The sequence below is a fragment of the Rhinopithecus roxellana genome, chromosome 18, assembly GCF_007565055.1.
Source record: "Rhinopithecus roxellana isolate Shanxi Qingling chromosome 18, ASM756505v1, whole genome shotgun sequence".
Taxonomy (NCBI): domain Eukaryota; kingdom Metazoa; phylum Chordata; class Mammalia; order Primates; family Cercopithecidae; genus Rhinopithecus; species Rhinopithecus roxellana.
The window spans coordinates 94,379,141-94,395,989 of NC_044566.1; the positions used below are offsets into that span (position 1 = coordinate 94,379,141).

The 16,849-nt window shown below is 43.5% G+C and overlaps 1 protein-coding gene across 1 annotated transcript in view; it reads left to right on the top strand.

Moving 5' to 3' along the window:
* The window catches only part of SLC15A1 (solute carrier family 15 member 1), a 70,867-nt gene that overhangs the window by 40,285 nt on the left and 13,733 nt on the right, over window positions 1–16,849 (top strand). Inside the window, exons 10-18 of the mRNA XM_030921860.1 lie at window positions 3,493–3,579; window positions 4,135–4,224; window positions 6,490–6,534; window positions 6,627–6,659; window positions 6,744–6,832; window positions 7,618–7,699; window positions 10,449–10,568; window positions 12,268–12,414; window positions 14,467–14,516. Of these exons, the coding sequence (XP_030777720.1) occupies window positions 3,493–3,579; window positions 4,135–4,224; window positions 6,490–6,534; window positions 6,627–6,659; window positions 6,744–6,832; window positions 7,618–7,699; window positions 10,449–10,568; window positions 12,268–12,414; window positions 14,467–14,516 (743 nt within the window). The remainder of the gene's footprint in view (window positions 1–3,492; window positions 3,580–4,134; window positions 4,225–6,489; window positions 6,535–6,626; window positions 6,660–6,743; window positions 6,833–7,617; window positions 7,700–10,448; window positions 10,569–12,267; window positions 12,415–14,466; window positions 14,517–16,849) is intronic.

Genomic DNA, 16,849 nt, shown 5'->3' on the forward strand with positions numbered 1-16,849 from the left:
GTTTCTTCTAAATGGAAAAAGATACAAACAGAACTTAATAAGGGAGGAATAGAAATGGCTCTTGAGCTTATAAAATAAGATCAATGGTCAAAGAAAAGCAAATCAAAGTGACTCTTCATCTGTCAAAATGGCAGAACAGCACCTGAGGTTTGTCTGGGAGCGTGAATCAAAAACGAGGAGGCTCAATTTGGCAATGTGTAGCAAGAGTCTCAGGTGTTCAGATGCTTCAAGTCAGTCATGCTGCTTTCAAGAATTAAGAGTAAGAAAATAGGCTAGGCACTGTGGCTCAGGCCCGTAGTCCCAGCACTTTGGGAGGCTGAGGCGGGCGGATCACTTGAGATCAGGAGTTCGAGACCAGCCTGGCCAACATGGCGAAACCCTGTCTCTACTAAAAAATACAAAAATTAGCTGGGCATGGTGGTGGGTGCCTGTAATCCCAGCTACTCGGGAGGCTGAGGCAGGAGAATCACTTGAACCTGGGAGGCAGAGGGTGCAGTGAGCTGAGATTGCGCCGTTGCACTCCAGCCTAGGTGACAGAGGGAGACTCCGTCTCCAAAACAAAACAAAACTAGAGTAAGGAAAAAAAATTTAAAAAGTGAACACAGACTCACATACAAAGATTATCATTGTAATACTTATAATAGCGAAAATGTCAGCCCACCAAATTGCTGCCAATAGGAAGATGGTGCCGAACTGACAGCTCATCTCTGGCATGACATGCAGCCGGGAGCAGTCTTCTTTCTAAAGAATATTTGGTGACAGGAATGTGCAGAATACGGTTTCTTCCACAAGTACCTCCATAGTATATGCATATACACATACATGTATGGGCGGGAAATAAATGTTGAGAGTGGGAATCCTTAGATAATGGAATCACATAATTTTTTTCTTATACACTCCCCATTTTTTTAGTGAACATACTGTATATGTTGTATAACTGGAGGTAAATGTGTCATTTATTTAAAAAAAAAAAACACGTGTGAATCTTTTGGATGAAACGGCAGCCTTAAGATAATTTTAGATCACTTACTTTATCTTACCTGGCCTTATTGCATTAGATTATTGTATTATATTTCTTTTTTCTTTTATTTTTTTTTTTTGAGATGGAGTCTTGCTCTGTCACCCAGGCTGGATTGCAGTGGTGCATTCTCAACTCACTGCAACCTCTGCCTCCCGGTTCAAGTGATTCTCCTGCCTCGGCCTACCAAGTAACTGGGACTGCAGGCACATGCCACCACACCTGGCTAAGTTTTCTATTTCTGTAGAGACAGGGTTTGCCATGTTGGCCTGGCTAGTCTCAAACCCCTGACCTCAGGTGATCCGCCCACTTCAGCCTCCCAAAGTGCTGGGATTATTGTATTATATTTCAATTGTATTGTACTATTAGATTGTTGTATTGTGTTGTATTTCACTTTTTGAAATAAATGTGCCCTTTCCCTGTCAAAAAAAAAAAAATCCCTTCAAGGGCAGCTATACTCTTTTCTTCTGACATTAGACCTGTTCCCACCAAAAACCTTTTTCCAAGCAAAGAGGGGACCTTACCAATTACCCATCCAAGTCCTTCCTTAACGAGTCATTGACAACTTAGTTCCAACTCCAGAAGAACAACTTCAAGCTATTTAGAGTCATGAGAACTATATTGCGAAGTATCCTAAAGTCAGCCTGTAGCTTTAACTTACTGCTTTTCTTTTTTTCTTTTTTTTTTTTTTTCCTTTTCCTTTTGAGACAGAGTCTCACTCTGACACCCAGGCTGGAGTGTAGTAGCAGGATCTCGGCTCACAGCAACCTCCGTCTCCCAGGTTCAAGCAATTCTCCTGCCTCAGCCTCAGCCTCAGCCTCCCGAATAGCTGGGACTATAGGCGTGCATTACCACACCCAGCTAATTTTTGTATTTTTAGTAGAGACGGGGTTTTGCTATGTTGGCTAGGATGATTTTGAACTCCTAGTCTCAAGTGATCTGCTCACCTCAGCCTCCCGAAGTGCTGGGATTACAGGTGTGAGCCACCACACCTGGCCCAATTACTGCCTTTCCATCACACTCATGCCTGCAGCCTCCACCAGCATTGCTTCCTGCTGTGTCATTGCAAATGCACTTTGCTCTTCCCAAAGGCCTTTTTCCTAAACAACACTAACAAGGAATCTTAGTAGCCCCTAATTTTATGATGGGTGGGTCATCGTATTTTTCTGACCTGTGTTATTATGTCTTAAAACGTTTCCCTGTAGCCTTAATTTTTTAATAAATATATTTCTCTGTAGTGTGTTCTTACTCTTAAAAACTAATACTCAGTTCAGTTATTGGAAAGCTTTTAAGTATGTTTGAAACAACTTAGTGTGTAAATCTAGGTTTTCAAACACAAACTTTATAAAACCTAAATACAGATCAAATATTTCTTTTTTTTTTTTTTTTTTTTTGAGGCGGAGTCTCGCTCTGTCGCCCAGGCTGGAGTGCAGTGGCGCGATCTCGGCTCACTGCAAGCTCCGCCTCCCGGGTTTACGCCATTCTCCTGCCTCAGCCTCCTGAGCTGGGACTACAGGTGCCCGCCACCGCGCCCGGCTAATTTTTTGTATTTTCAGTAGAGACGGGGTTTCACCATGGTCTCAATCTCCTGACCTTGTGATCCGCCCACCTCGGCCTCCCAAAGTGCTGGGATTACAGGCGTGAGCCATCGCGCCCAGCCCAGATCAAATATTTCTAATAAAAATCTAGCATCCAAATTGAGATATGCTGGCCGGGCATGGTGGCTCATGCCACCCCAGCACTTTGGGAGGCTGAGGCCAGTGGATCGCGTGAGCTCAGGAGTTCAAGACCAGCCTGGACAAAATGGCAAAACCCTGTCTCTATTAAAAATAAAAAATGAAAAAATTAGCCAGGCATGGTGGTACATACCCGTGGTCCCAGCTACTTGGGAAGCTGAGCTGAGAGGATCACTTGAGCCTGGGAGGTCAAGGCTGCAGTGAGCCAAGACAGTGCCACTGTACTCCAGCCTAGACGACAGAGCAAGACCTTGTCTCAAAAACAAATAAATTGAGATTATGTCATAAGTATAAAATATTTTCTGGATTTTGAAGAAAATATGGAAGAAGGTAAAAAATCTTAATTTTTAAATATTGATTACCTATTAAAATCAGAGTGGGGTTTATCATGTTATATAAGATGTTTGTAGAATGAATTTCAGCCATTCCACTTTTTCTTTTTAAGATGGCTACTAGAAAACTTAAATTGCAAACACGTGTTCTATTTCCATTGGGCGTGCTTCTCTAGAGGATCTGGAGAGTGAAGTGGACACAGCTTAACTCTGTTCACCCCAACTCAAATGCTTGTTGGAAAGAGACTGTTAATAGAAATAAGTGCTCATATACTAGTAGATACAATTGTATATTTTGCTTTTCTCGCAAGCATATTTTTCTACTAAAGGTAGTTTAATTGAAATGTGCTTCCCTGACAAAGTTATTGGTCCTGTTTTGAAATTTGATTTTTCTTCCTTCCTTCAGTTTGCCATCAAAAATAGATTTAGGCATCGGAGTAAGGCATTTCCCAAGAGGGAGCACTGGCTGGACTGGGCTAAAGAGAAATACGATGTAAGTAACTGTCATTGCTACAATGACCCTGATTCCCCCAGGAAGTGAACACCCAAAATCTCAATTGAGATTAAGGTTATATGGACAAAATGATCAGTTATACCTTCCTAACCTTTATAGCATATTAAATAAAACTATGCATACATGCATTTTTTTAAATGGAAATAACTTGATAAATAGATCTGGAAATAATACTACCTTTTCATAGTTTTTCACTTGGTATAGTCTGGCATTAATTATATATAATTGGGATCACATAACCTTAGTTTGAATCTAGGAGAGTCAAGCGGTGGTGACAGTGGCGGTGGGATTTACATTTAGTAAATGCACGTAATTTACCTCCTAAATAGATGTTTTCACTCATATTTTAAATCGTTTAGACATATTTGGTTCTCTAAAGAAAACTGCGGCAGTATGTTTTGGATTAATCACCTCCCAGCTTGTCTCTAGATGCAAATATCTGTGTCTCCACTGAAACTCAGCAGCAACTGCAAGCCGTGAGTGGCACAGGACACAGGGTGTGGCTAATTTGTCCCTCCTCCACTCCAACTACAGGAGCGGCTCATCTCCCAAATTAAGATGGTTATGAGGGTGATGTTCCTGTATATTCCACTCCCAATGTTCTGGGCCTTGTTTGACCAGCAGGTAATGTGAAACTCTGCTTCCTCTCCTCTTCACTGAGCAAGCGTACATCCGACACTGCCAGGTACCAAGGCTCACTTTGTACTTCACACCTAAAAAGTTCCCTTCCAGTTCCTCATTTATATTTCACTTGTTTAATTGTTCGATCACATTAAGTTTATTGTAAAAAACAAAACAAAAGCAATTCTAGGTGGTTCTATCCACATTTCTGTTGCTAAACAATGAAGACAATCAGGTGAGGTCAAGGGGCCTTGGGAAAGATTTCATCCAGGACTCTTACCAATCAAAACTGAGAGTAAAGAGTTTGTTTTCCTACCAATGCAGATGGTAACAAGATACACTGCCTTTTGCGGAGTCCATACATAAATGGAGAGGGACTTGATCTCTTCCACTCTAAGATGGAATGCTTGGGCTGGAAGTACCATCCTGGGGTGGAAAATGACTCCTCTCCGAGCAGGGACCTAGAACCCGGCAGGTGACCTGTTGTCTCTTTCTACCGCAGCCCTAAGACACATACCCGGGAATTTTTCACAATCGTGTTAGGCAGCTGAACGCGTGGGGCTCGGTAACCAAAGCAATCGGATAGCGTTTCAATCCTGGCCGGGCGCGGTGGCTCAAGCCTGTAATCCCAGCACTTTGGGAGGCCAAGACGGGCGGATCACGAGGTCAGGAGATCGAGACCATCCTGGCTAACACGGTGAAACCCCGTCTCTTCTAAAACATACAAAAAAATAGCCGGGTGAAGTGGTGGGCGCCTGTAGTCCCAGCTACTTGGGAGGCTGAGGCAGGAGAATGGCCGTGAACCCGGGAGGCGGAGCTTGCAGTGAGCTGAGATCCGGCCACTGTGCTCCAGCCTGGGCCACAGAGCAAGACTCCGTCTCAAAAAAAAAAAAAAAAAAAAAAAAAAATCAATCCTGGTTTACAGAACAAAAAAAAATAGACATTGTTTCTCTTAGAAACTGGAGTTTAAAACAAATGTATGAACACACGAACACACAATGAACACAAAGGGTTTGAGCAGGGAGGATGATGGTGGGAATAAACCATTGCTTGGGAGAAATGTGAGTATCAGCTGTAAGGAGATTGAGATGTGTCAGACGGACCCGGGAGGCAGCGCTGCTTGCGGACAGGAACTGGTCACTAGAATGAGGCTTGCTCTGGAAACACATGCCTCACCTGGTAGCTGTGAGACTTGATTCGCTGTAATAACTCTTAACCCTGCCCAACGGGTGCTAATCACCCTCCGCAAGGCTGTGAGGGTCCAGTGTGAGAACATCCGTAAGGTACTCAGTGACTGGCCTGTGGGAAGAACTCAAATAGGGGTAGATTTCCTTTTCTTTCTTTTTCTTTTCTTTTCTTTTTTTTTTTTTTTTGAGACAGAGTCTCACTCTGTCACCCAAGCTGGAGTACAATGGCACGATCTTGGCTCACTGCAACCTCCACTTCCTAAGTTCAAGCGATTCTCCTGCCTCAGCCTCCTGAGCAGCTGAGATTACAGGCACCTGCCACCATACCTCGCTAATTTTTAGTAGAGATGGGGTTTTGCTGTGTTGACCAGGCTGCTCTTGAACTGCTAATCTCAGGTGATCCATGCATCTCGGCCTCCCAAAGTGCTGGGATTACAAGTGTGAGCCGCCGCGCCTGACCAATTTCCTGACTTTCTATGATGTCTTTGTAGTGGAGCTGATGGATTCATATGGAAGCATTTACATGTTTAGTCTTCCATGGGCATAATCATATTTACCTGTACAGTCCTGGGTCCTCTTTCACGGTGAAATATGTTGACTGTAAAGGGGCTGCCCAGGTTTAAATCCACCTCTCTTGATGGAGATCTAGTCGGGGCCAGCCTAGACTGTCAGAATGGCTGTTAACAATAATATTTTTGAAACTTAGATGGCAGTGAATATAGACCATCTGCAGTGTACACAGCTGCTGTCACCTAGGAGACAATGCTATGCTTTCCAAAGAGCCTCAGAAATGCATTTGTGTATTTCCTAGGGATAGCTGCATCTCAGGGTAGTGCTTTGTGCAGCTTCAGGAGGGGTTGGAGCACTCCATATTGTGTACACTCGTACACTAGAAATGCAACCTCTTGCTTTTGACCTAGTATTATAATAGAGCTGGGAGATTAACTTGATGTTTAAAACAACTTTAGATCCCATAACATGTCAGACCTCATTCCTGATATGGAAAAGACTCACCATTGACTTGTAAAATTGTAAAAAACCCACATTCCCAAATAATACAGCAAATTTATTCATTTTTCAGGGCTCTAGGTGGACACTGCAGGCAGCAACTATGTCCGGGAAAATCGTAAGTTTGACTCCTTTGTTTTAGTTTCTTTGTCCCGGTTCTTCTTCCCTTTCATGACATTTGGCACTGAGATTGTTTTCCTCTCTTTTTAGGGAGCTCTCGAAATTCAGCCCGATCAGATGCAGGTAGGAGAAGAAATGCAAGTTGCTTTCAGGGATCAGAGTCGTCTTTGAGACAAGCTTAACATTTCTCCTCCACTTCCTCTGCAGACCGTGAACGCCATCCTGATCGTCATCATGGTTCCGATCTTCGATGCTGTGCTGTATCCTCTCATTGCAAAATGTGGCTTCAATTTCACGTAGGTGATGGGTGGGTTGGGTTGGGTGAGGCTCCCTTGGTCCCAGGGCTTTGCAGATGGGCTGTGCTCAGCCTGCAGCCCCTCCCGTAACCTCACCTAGAGGATAGGGTTTTGAATAATGAAGAAAACAAATGTTTGTGTGCTGATGTTTCTGAAAATGTTCTTTACAATAAAAATGCTGTGAGTGACAGCCTGAAAAGGACTTTAATCAGGCTTTCTTCTCTACGCAGATAATAGGAATGGTCATTGTAATCTGGAGTAGCACCTGAACTATAGTTTCTAGAAATTAATGTAAATATACAGGCCAGGCACAGTGGCTCACACCTATAATTCTAGCACCAAGGCAGGCAGACCACTTGAGGTCAGGAGTTCGAGACTAGCCTGGCCAACATGGCAAATCCCCGTCTCTACTAAAAATACAAAAAATTAGCCGGGTGTGGTGGCACGCACCTGTAATCCCAGCTACTCTGGAGGCTGAGGCATGAGAATCACTTGAACCTGGGAGGCAGAGGTTGCAGTGAGCCAAGATTGTGCCACAGCACTCCCGCCGGGGTGACAGAAAGAGACTCTGTCTCAAAAAAAAAAGTAAACATGCAAACAAGAAGATATATTCCATTTATCCTCCTTGAATCTTCATGAATCCATGACCAAGAAGGGGAGGGGCACTTTCAAGCCCATGTTTTTGGAGGGAATTTAGTTTTGTTGGGGGGATGGTAGGGGTGGGGGTTTAGCTTAGCTCATCAATGTGAGACTGGTTGAGAGTCACTCTTCTCCTGTCCCATCAGCTCCTTGAAGAAGATGACAGTTGGCATGTTCCTGGCGTCCTTGGCCTTTGTGGCGGCTGCCATCGTGCAGGTGGAAATCGATGTGAGTTGTCCCCTGGTTCTCCCACGTCCTTTCCTGGTGAATTTAGGTGGAGCGTTCAGAATCTTCTTTCTTCAGGATGAAGGGGATTAGGGGAGGCCAAGGTCTTTCTCTGTAAACTGAGCCCTGGAGCTGTGGGCAGTGGGAGGCACCACAGGTGTGAGGGTAAAGTGGGTGGGCTTCAACAGGGGAAAAAAGCTTACATAAGTAACTTGCATTTATAATACAGTTTTTATAATGGAAAAGAAGTTTACAGAACAGGTTCCTTCACAATCTGAATTCCCAGGGGATCTGGTTAAAAGAAGTTCATCATTCACAAACAAGCATCACTTCAAATGTGTGTAAATGGTCTTTTTGATGTGAGAATGCATTTTGAATTCTAGTGTTTCTAAAATGATTGGTTTGTAAGTTAACCCACACATCTGTTGGACTCACAGTGTGCTAAACTAGACTCCTGACACTGGTAGTCTGAGATCAGCTCCTAGAAACAGGGCTATGTGGTAGGTAAGACCCTCTTCCCTCTCCCTGCCATCCCCCACTACTTCCTCCCTCTCTTTGCCTCTCTCTCTCTTTCTCTCATTCCTTCCATCCCCCTCTCTCTCTCTTTTAATATCTTTATTTATTTATATTCTTAAGTGAAAGCAAGTTTGTTAAGAAAGTAGAGGAATAAAGAGTGGCTACTCCATAGGCAGAGCAGCTCTTTTAATATCTTTAAATTTAAAAAAAATAATAATTGTGGTAAATATATATATAACATAACATTTACCATATTCTTCTTTTTTTTATTTTTTGAAACAGGGTCTCACTCTGTCACCTAGGCTGCTGGAGTGCAGTGGTGCAATCATGCTCACTGTAGCCACAACCTCCTGGGTTCACCCACCTCAGCCTCCTGAGTAGCTAGGACTGTAGGCATGCACCACCACACTCGACTAATTTATTACACATTTTTTGTAGAGACAGGGCCCCCCTATGTTGCTCAGGCTGGTAAACAATCCTCCCACCTCAGCCTCCCAAAGTCCTGGGGTTACAGGCATGAGCCCTCATGCCCGGTCACATATTAACCATTTTTAAGTGTACAGTTCAGTAGCGTTAAGTACATTTCCATTGTTGTGCAATCAACCTCCAGAACTCTTCGTCTTACAAAACTGAAATTCTGTACCCATTAAACAACTCCCATTTCCCACTCCCCTAGCCCCATCAACCCCCATTCTACTTTCTGACTCTATGAATCTGACTACTCTAGCACCTCCTATGAGTGGCATTATATGGTATTTGTCCTTTTGTGACTGGCTAATTTCACTTAGCATATTGTCTTCAAGGTTCCTCCTGTTGTAGGCTGTGTCAGAATTTCCTTCCTTTGTAAACTGAATACTAATCCCATTGTGTGTATACACCACATTGTTCATCCATTCACCTTCGACAGGCGCTTGGGTTGCCTGCATCTTTTGGCTATTGCGAACAGTGCTGCCATGAACTTGGCTGTACTCAACGCTCCTCTTGGACATAGCCAGTTTTGTGGAAGATGAATTGTGGGCTAAGGTGGACATGGATTGCTTCAGTGACACTGGGTTTTGAAAGAGGGCATTGTAGAAAAAAACACAAAAACTCCAGGCCGGGCGCGGTGGCTCAAGCCTGTAATCCCAGCACTTTGGGAGGCCGAGACGGGCGGATCACGAGGTCGGGAGATCGAGACCATCCTGGCTAACACGGTGAAACCCCGTCTCTACTAAAAATACAAAAACTAGCCGGGCGAGGTGGCGGGTGCCTGTAGTCCCAGCTACTCGGGAGGCTGAGGCAGGAGAATGGCGTAAACCTGGGAGGCAGAGCTTGCAGTGAGCTGAGATCTGGCCACTGCATTCCAGTCCGGGCGACAGAGCGAGACTCCGCCTCAAAAAAAAAAAAAAAAAAAAAAAAAAAAAACCACAAAAACTCTGAACAAAGGTATGGAGGCAGGAGGGCACCAGACATTTGTGAGATGTGTACACTGCTGCGTCTAGGGCTGGGGACTGGGCTTCCAGACTTACAGGAGAACACTGGAGTCGGGTGACGGTAGATCTCAGGTGTCATGACAAGAAGGATATTCATTTAGGTTATAGTGACTTGGAGCCCTCAGATATTTGGCTTTGTATCCCGGCATCCTTTGGCCTGAAAGTGGCTAGATAAGACTAAGAGCAGCATCTTTCTGATTCGTTCATGTATTAGTCCATTCTCACGCTGCTGATAAAGACATACCCAAAACAGGGTAATTTACAAAGAAAAAGAGGTTTAATGGACTCACAGTTCCACGTGGCTGGGGAAGCCTCACAATCATGGCAGAAGGTGAAAGCCACATCTTACATGGCGGCAGGCAAGAGAGAATGAGAGCGAAGCAAAAGGGGTTTCCCCTTATAAAACCATCAGATCTCGTGAGTCTTACTCACTACCACAAAGAACAGTATGGGGGAAACCGCCCCCATGATTCAGTTATCTCCCACAGGGTCCCTCCCACAACACCTGGGAATTATGGGATCTATCATTCAGGATGAGATTTGGGTGGGGGCACAGCCAAACCATATCACTTCAATATTCTGTACAAAAGTCATTTCTGTGGGTGCCATGGGGTCTGTGATTGGCAGCTTAGTGGGAGACACCTGGCGTGTCTCAGGCAGCACAGCTTTTCACAGCTGGGGTAAAGTGCCCCCATGCCAAGGTTAAGATGATTTTCCATGTTGTATTGAAGACCTCATTGCCAATTTTATTTTATTTTGCTCAGAAAACTCTTCCGGTCTTCCCCAAAGGAAATGAAATCCAAATTAAAGTTTTGAATATAGGAAACAATACCATGAATATATCTCTTCCTGGAGAGATGGTGACACTTGACCCATTGTCTCAAGTAAGTAGAAGGAAATGCTGCTTTCTTTTTCATCTTCTGACCCCAGTTACAATAGGATTTAGAGAAGCTGTTTTTCTTGGTCCTTGTATAAATGCCAAGGCCAGCCCAGAAGTGAACTACGGATCTTGATCTCATGTTGGCTGTACTCTAAACCAGTGTGTTCCACACTATGTTGTGTGTTGTGTATGCAGATCGCTCAGGGAGCTGGTTAAAGTGCAGGTTTTTTTTTTTTTTTTTTTAAGATGGAGTCTTGCTCTGTCACCCAGGCTGGAATGCAGTGGTGTGATCTCAGCTCACTGCAACCTCTGCCCCCAGGGTTCAAGTGATTCTCCTGCCTCAGCCTCCCAAGTAGCTGGGATTACAGGTGCATGCCACCACACCTGGCTAATTTTTGTATTTTTAGTAGAGATGGGGTTTTGCCATGTTGGCCAGGCTGGTCTTGAACTCCTGACCTCAGGTGATCTGCCTGCCTCAGCCTCCCAAAGTGTTGGGATTACAGGTGTGAGCCACCATACCTGGTCAAAATGCAGATTCTTGATCAGCAGGCCTGAAGTGCTGCATGTAACTAGCTCTCAGGAATGCTGCTGCTGCTGGAGCCTGGAACCACCAGATGAAGGATCTAAACTGGGGGTGATTTTGATGCTGGGGGACATTTGGCCATCTCGGAGACATTTTTTGTTGTAGCAACTGGGAGTATGCTGCTGGCATCTCATGTAGAAGCCAGGGATGCTGACATGCAGCCCTCCGTAACAAAGATTACCTGGCCCAGGTGTTCACACTGCCAAGGATGGAAAACCCTGCTCTAGATCACCCTTGATCTGGATTCGTGGTACTCAACCTCCTGCCCATATCGGAATCACCTGGAGAGCTTTGAAAATTTTGATACCCAGGTCCCAGCCCCAGAGATCTTTTTTTTTTTTTTTTTTTTTTTTTTTTTTTTAAATACAGAGCCTTACTCTGTAGCCCAGGCTGGAGTGCAGTGGCGCTATCTTGGCTTACTGTAACCTCTGCCTCCTGGGTTTAAGCAATTCTCATGCCTTAGCCACCTGAGTAGCTGGGATTACAGGCGCAAACCACCACGCCCAACTAATTTTTGTATTTTTAATAGAGACAGAGTTTGCCCTGTTGGCCAGGCTGGTCTCAGACTGCTGCCCTCAAGAGATTGGCCTGCCTCAGCCTCCCAAAGTGCTGGGATTACAGGCATGAGCCACCGTGCCCAGCCCTAGCCCCAGAAGTGTTGAGATTCAGCCAGTTTCGTTCCTGTTTAGCCATGGTTGAGCACCGCCATCTTAGACCTTGCCAAACTAATAATCTTGAAGGTAAAAACAAAAAGCCCGTTACCTAATGCTTGGAGCAGCCCAGTATTGATTTTCCCGAGGGCTGTTGCTTTTGCCCTAATGCTGTTCTTTGCCTAACAGTAGGAATTAGTCTCATAGTATTTATTTTTATAAAAACAAAATAAAAATAAGATTCTTGGTGAAAAGCGTTGTTCCTGTGGTGGTACTAAAAACCTCATGACAGAGTCTGTAAGAGTGGGTGGGAACCTGAGGCAAATAAATGCCAACTCCCCACAGGCATTTTTTGATATCTATGAACATGAACTTGGAAATGTGGAATATCAGATAACTGCTGTTCCAGTGTTCAGTTGCATAGTGCTGAGACTGTCATATTAACTATGCCTCTTTCCCTCCCTCTATAGACAAATGCATATATGACTTTTGATGTAAACAAACTGACAAGTATAAATATTTCTTCTCCTGGATCACCAGTCACTGCCGTAACTGACGACTTCAAGCAGGGCCAGCGCCACACGCTTCTAGTGTGGGCCCCCAATCACTACCGGGTGGTAAGTGCATGAACACTTACAGTTGACTCTTTGCTGTTTGTGATACTGGAGGCCCAAATTTTTATGGTGTGACTTTGTTTTACTCCCCTGTAGTATTATATTAGCTCATCCTCAATTTCTTCCTTCTTCTGGAACACAAGACTTCAAAAACACCAGTCAGACTTCCAATAAAAGTATGACTGGTGGATAGGAAAAGCTAATATTAATTGAAATTTCTAAAAAGACAACCTCTGGACATTGTATGGGGTCTGTGCTCGGATGTGCGCGTGTGTACGGAAGTCACAAAGGGTACATATGTGAATCCTCAGGGACTTTTTCAGAGAGTTTAAAATATTAATTGCACTGAATTTAAAAATTTGCACTAAATAGTCAGAAAATTAGAGCAGTCTCTGAAAAAGTATAATAAGCCTACCAGGTAAAAGCAATAAAATACTATACATACAAAATATTTGATGAGAAAATACAGAGATCTAAACATGTCATTCGCTCATAAAAAGCTATGAAACCTAGCCTGGACAACATAGTGAGACCCCTGTCTCTACAAAGATTTTAAACATTTGAGTGTGGTGGTGCATGCCTGTCGTCCCAGCTACTTAGGTGGCTGATGTGGGAGGATTGCTTGAGCCCAGGAGGTAGAGGCTGCAGTGAGCCATGTTCATGCCAGTGTGCTCCAGTCTGGGTGGCAGAGCAAGACCCTGTCTCAAAAAAAAAAAAAAAAAAAAAAAAAAGCAGCAGCAGCTATGAAGGTATAGTTGAGCTAAATGAAAGGGTTGTGGACATTCTGTAAAGTACATTTAAGTGAGCTTCTATGGAACTGCAATATGGAATTAAGACTCGTGGTCATTTGCTTAATTAGGGAGCTGCTGAGTGGCTTGTTCTAAAGTTTTGGAGAGTAGTGTTCTGTGGAAGCCCAGCAACCAACGATCAAAAATTGTAGAGGCTCATGTTAGCTTTAAAGAAAATCGGGCCGGGCGCGGTGGCTCAAGCCTGTAATCCCAGCACTTTGGGAGGCCGAGACGGGCGGATCATGAGGTCAGGAGATCGAGACCATCCCGGCTAATACGGTGAAACCCCGTCTCTACTAAAAAATACAAAAAACTAGCCGGGCGACGAGGCGGGCGCCTGTAGTCCCAGCTACTCGGGAGGCTGAGACAGGAGAATGGCGTGAACCCGGGAGGCGGAGCTTGCAGTGAGCTGAGATCCGGCCACTGCACTCCAGCCTGGGTGGCAGAGCAAGACTCCGTCTCAAAAAAAAAAAAAAAAAAAAAAAAATCAAAGCTGAAGAAATGGAGCCCTTCTTCCTTCTTCCTTCCTTTCTTTTCTCCTTCTCTTCTCTTTTCTCCTTCCTTCCCTCCTTCCTTCCTTCCTTCCTTCCTTCCTTCCTTCCTTCCTTCCTTCCTTCCCTCCCTCCCTCCCTCCCTCCCTTCCTTTCTTCCATTTTTTTGTTCTTTCTCTTTCTTCCTTTCTTTCTTTCACTTTCAACAGGATCTCACTATGCTGCCTAGGCTGGTCTCAAACTCTTGGCCTCAAGAGATCCTTCCAAAGCTCTGGGATTTCAGGCATGAAGCACCATTCCTGGCCCAGAAACCCTCTTTTTTTTTTTTTTTTTTTTTTGAGACATGATCTCCACCTGTTGCCCCATCTGGAGTGCAGTGGCATGATCACAGCTCACTGCAGCCTTGACCTCCCAGACTCAAGATTCATTGTCAACAAATGATTCTCCCTCCCACCTCATCTTTCTGAGTAGCTCGAACTACAAGTGTGCATCGCCTCACCTGGTTACTTTCTAATAGAGACAAGGTCTCGCTGTGTCTCCCAGGCTGGTCTCAAACTCCTAAGCTCAAGTGATCCTCCTGCCTTAGCCTCCCAAAGTGCTGGGAATACAGGCGTGAGCTACTGCGCCCAGCCTCCAGAGCCCTTCTCGTGTAACCGTGTCCTTAGCTCCTAGGATAAGTATCAATACCACCTTCTCAAAGACTGAAACATTCATCTAAACTCATTCTAATGAAAATTATTTTGAAAATATTTTTATATTACTGTTTTCTCCCTCAGGTAGTGGATGGTCTTAACCAGAAGCCAAAAAAAGGAGAAAATGGAATCAGGTATGTATATTTCTTTAAATTTTAAGTTTTATCAGCTTCTTATGGAAGTAATGCATACCCATAGTAAAGTCCAAATGTAACAAGGATATGAAATGAGATAATAGGGTTAGTCCCAACAATGTAAGGCTGGCTCAATATTCCAAAAAAAAACCAATCCATGTAACGCACCATCTTAATAAACTAAAGAGGAAAATGTACATCATCTTATCAATCGATTAAAAAAAAGCATTTGATAAAATTCAGCATCCATTCATGATAAAAACTCTCAGCAAACGGAATGGAAGGGAACTTCCTTACCCTGAAAAAGGACATCAAAAACTTGAGCTAATATTATACTTCATGGTGAAAGTCTAAAAGCTCTCCACTAAAATCAGGAACAAGGTAAGAGTTTTCCACCCTCCCCACTTCTGTTAAACATCTGCTGGTTGCAAGAGCAAAGATACAAGAAAAAGAAGTAAAAGCATATAGATTAGAAAGGAAGAAATAAAAATATTTCCAATTGGCCGGGTGTGGTGGCTCACACCTGTAATCCCAGAACTTTGGGAGGCTGAGGCGGGTGGATCTCTTGAGCCCAGGAGTTCGAGACCAGCCTGAACAATATGGTGAAACCCCATCTGTAACAAAAATAAAAAAAAAAATCAGCCGAGCGTGGTGGCACACACCTGTAATTCCAGCTACTCGGGAGGCTGAGGCAGGAGAATTGCTTGGGCCTGGGAGATGAAGCTTGCAGTGAGCTGAGATTGTGCTGCTGCACTCCAGTCTGGCTGACAGAGCGAGACTCTGTCTCAGAAAAAAAAAAAAAAAAAAAAAATTAGCTGAGTATGGTGGTGTGTGCCTGTAATCCCAGCCATTCAGGAGTCTGGGGGGGAGGATCACCTGAGCTTGGGGAGGTTGAGACTGCAGTGAACCGTGATCCTGCCACTGCACTCCAGCCTGGGTGACAGAATGAGACCTTGTCTCAAAATAAATCAATATAATAAATAAATAAATAAATTAATTAATTAAATTTCTACTTATAGATGATAATTGTCTATATAGAAAGTCCCCAGGACTCTACCAAAAGAAGCTCCTAGAGTCAATAAGTGAATTTAGAAAAGTCAGGGGACACAGGACAAAAACAAAATCTACCACAGTTCAGTGTGCTAGCAATGAAGAGTTGGAATCTGAAATTTTACAGCCATTTCGTGTGTACTATCTCCCCCCACAAAATATGAAATACTTAGATACAAATCTAACAAAACATGCAGGATTTGAGTGGTAAAAACTACAAAATTGCTTATGAAAGAAATCAGTGAAAAGCTAAATACGTGGAGAGACAGCTGTGTTCAGTGATCCGAAGATTTAATATAGTAAAGATGTCACTTCTCCCCAAGTTGACCTATAGGTTTATTGCCATTCCTATCAAAATCATAGCATTATTTGTATGGGTATAAAAAAGCTGCTTCTAAAATGTATATGGAAAGGCAAAGGAATTAGAATAGCTCAAATAATTTTGAAAAAAAGTTAGAAGAGTCTTAACTACCACTAGTTTTAAAACATACTGTAGAGTTACAGCAATCAAGACAAAATGGTATTGGCAAAGAAATAGACCTATAGATGAATGAATAATCCCGATTCAAGCAACTGATTTTTGTCAAAGATGCAAAGACGGTTCAATGGATTAAGGGAAGTATTTTCAACATTCAGTGTTGAAACATTTGAACATTCATATGTAAAAAATGAACTTGACCTAAACCTCAGATCTTATACACAATTCATATATAAAAATTATACTAAATTCTTATACATCTTATGTGAAAACTCAAAATTGATTATAGATCTACAAGTAAAATATAAAACTATAAAATTTATACAAGAAACGTAAACTCTTGTGACCTTGGGTTCTTAACTATGACACCAAAAATACAATCTATAGAAGAAAAACTTGATAGAGTTCACCAAAACTAAAAATGTTTTATCTGTCAATGTCACTTTTTTTTTATTTTTGAGACAGGGTCTTGCTCTCCTGCCCAGGCTAGAATGCAGTGGTGCAATCACAGCTCAGTGCAGCCTCATCTTCCCGGGCTCAAGTGATCCTTCTGCCTCAGCCTCCCAAGTAGCTGGGACTACAGGTGCGCACCACCACACCCAGCTAATTTTTACTTTTGGTAGAGGTGGGGTCTCACTATGTTGCCCATGCTAGTCTCAAACTCCTGAGCTCAAGCAATCCTCTCATCCCAGCCTCCCAAAATACTGGGATTACAGGCATGAGCCACTGTGCTGGGCCTACACTAAGATATGAGTACAAATTTGAATACATTGTACTCATTGATATTGGCACCCAGCCAATATCA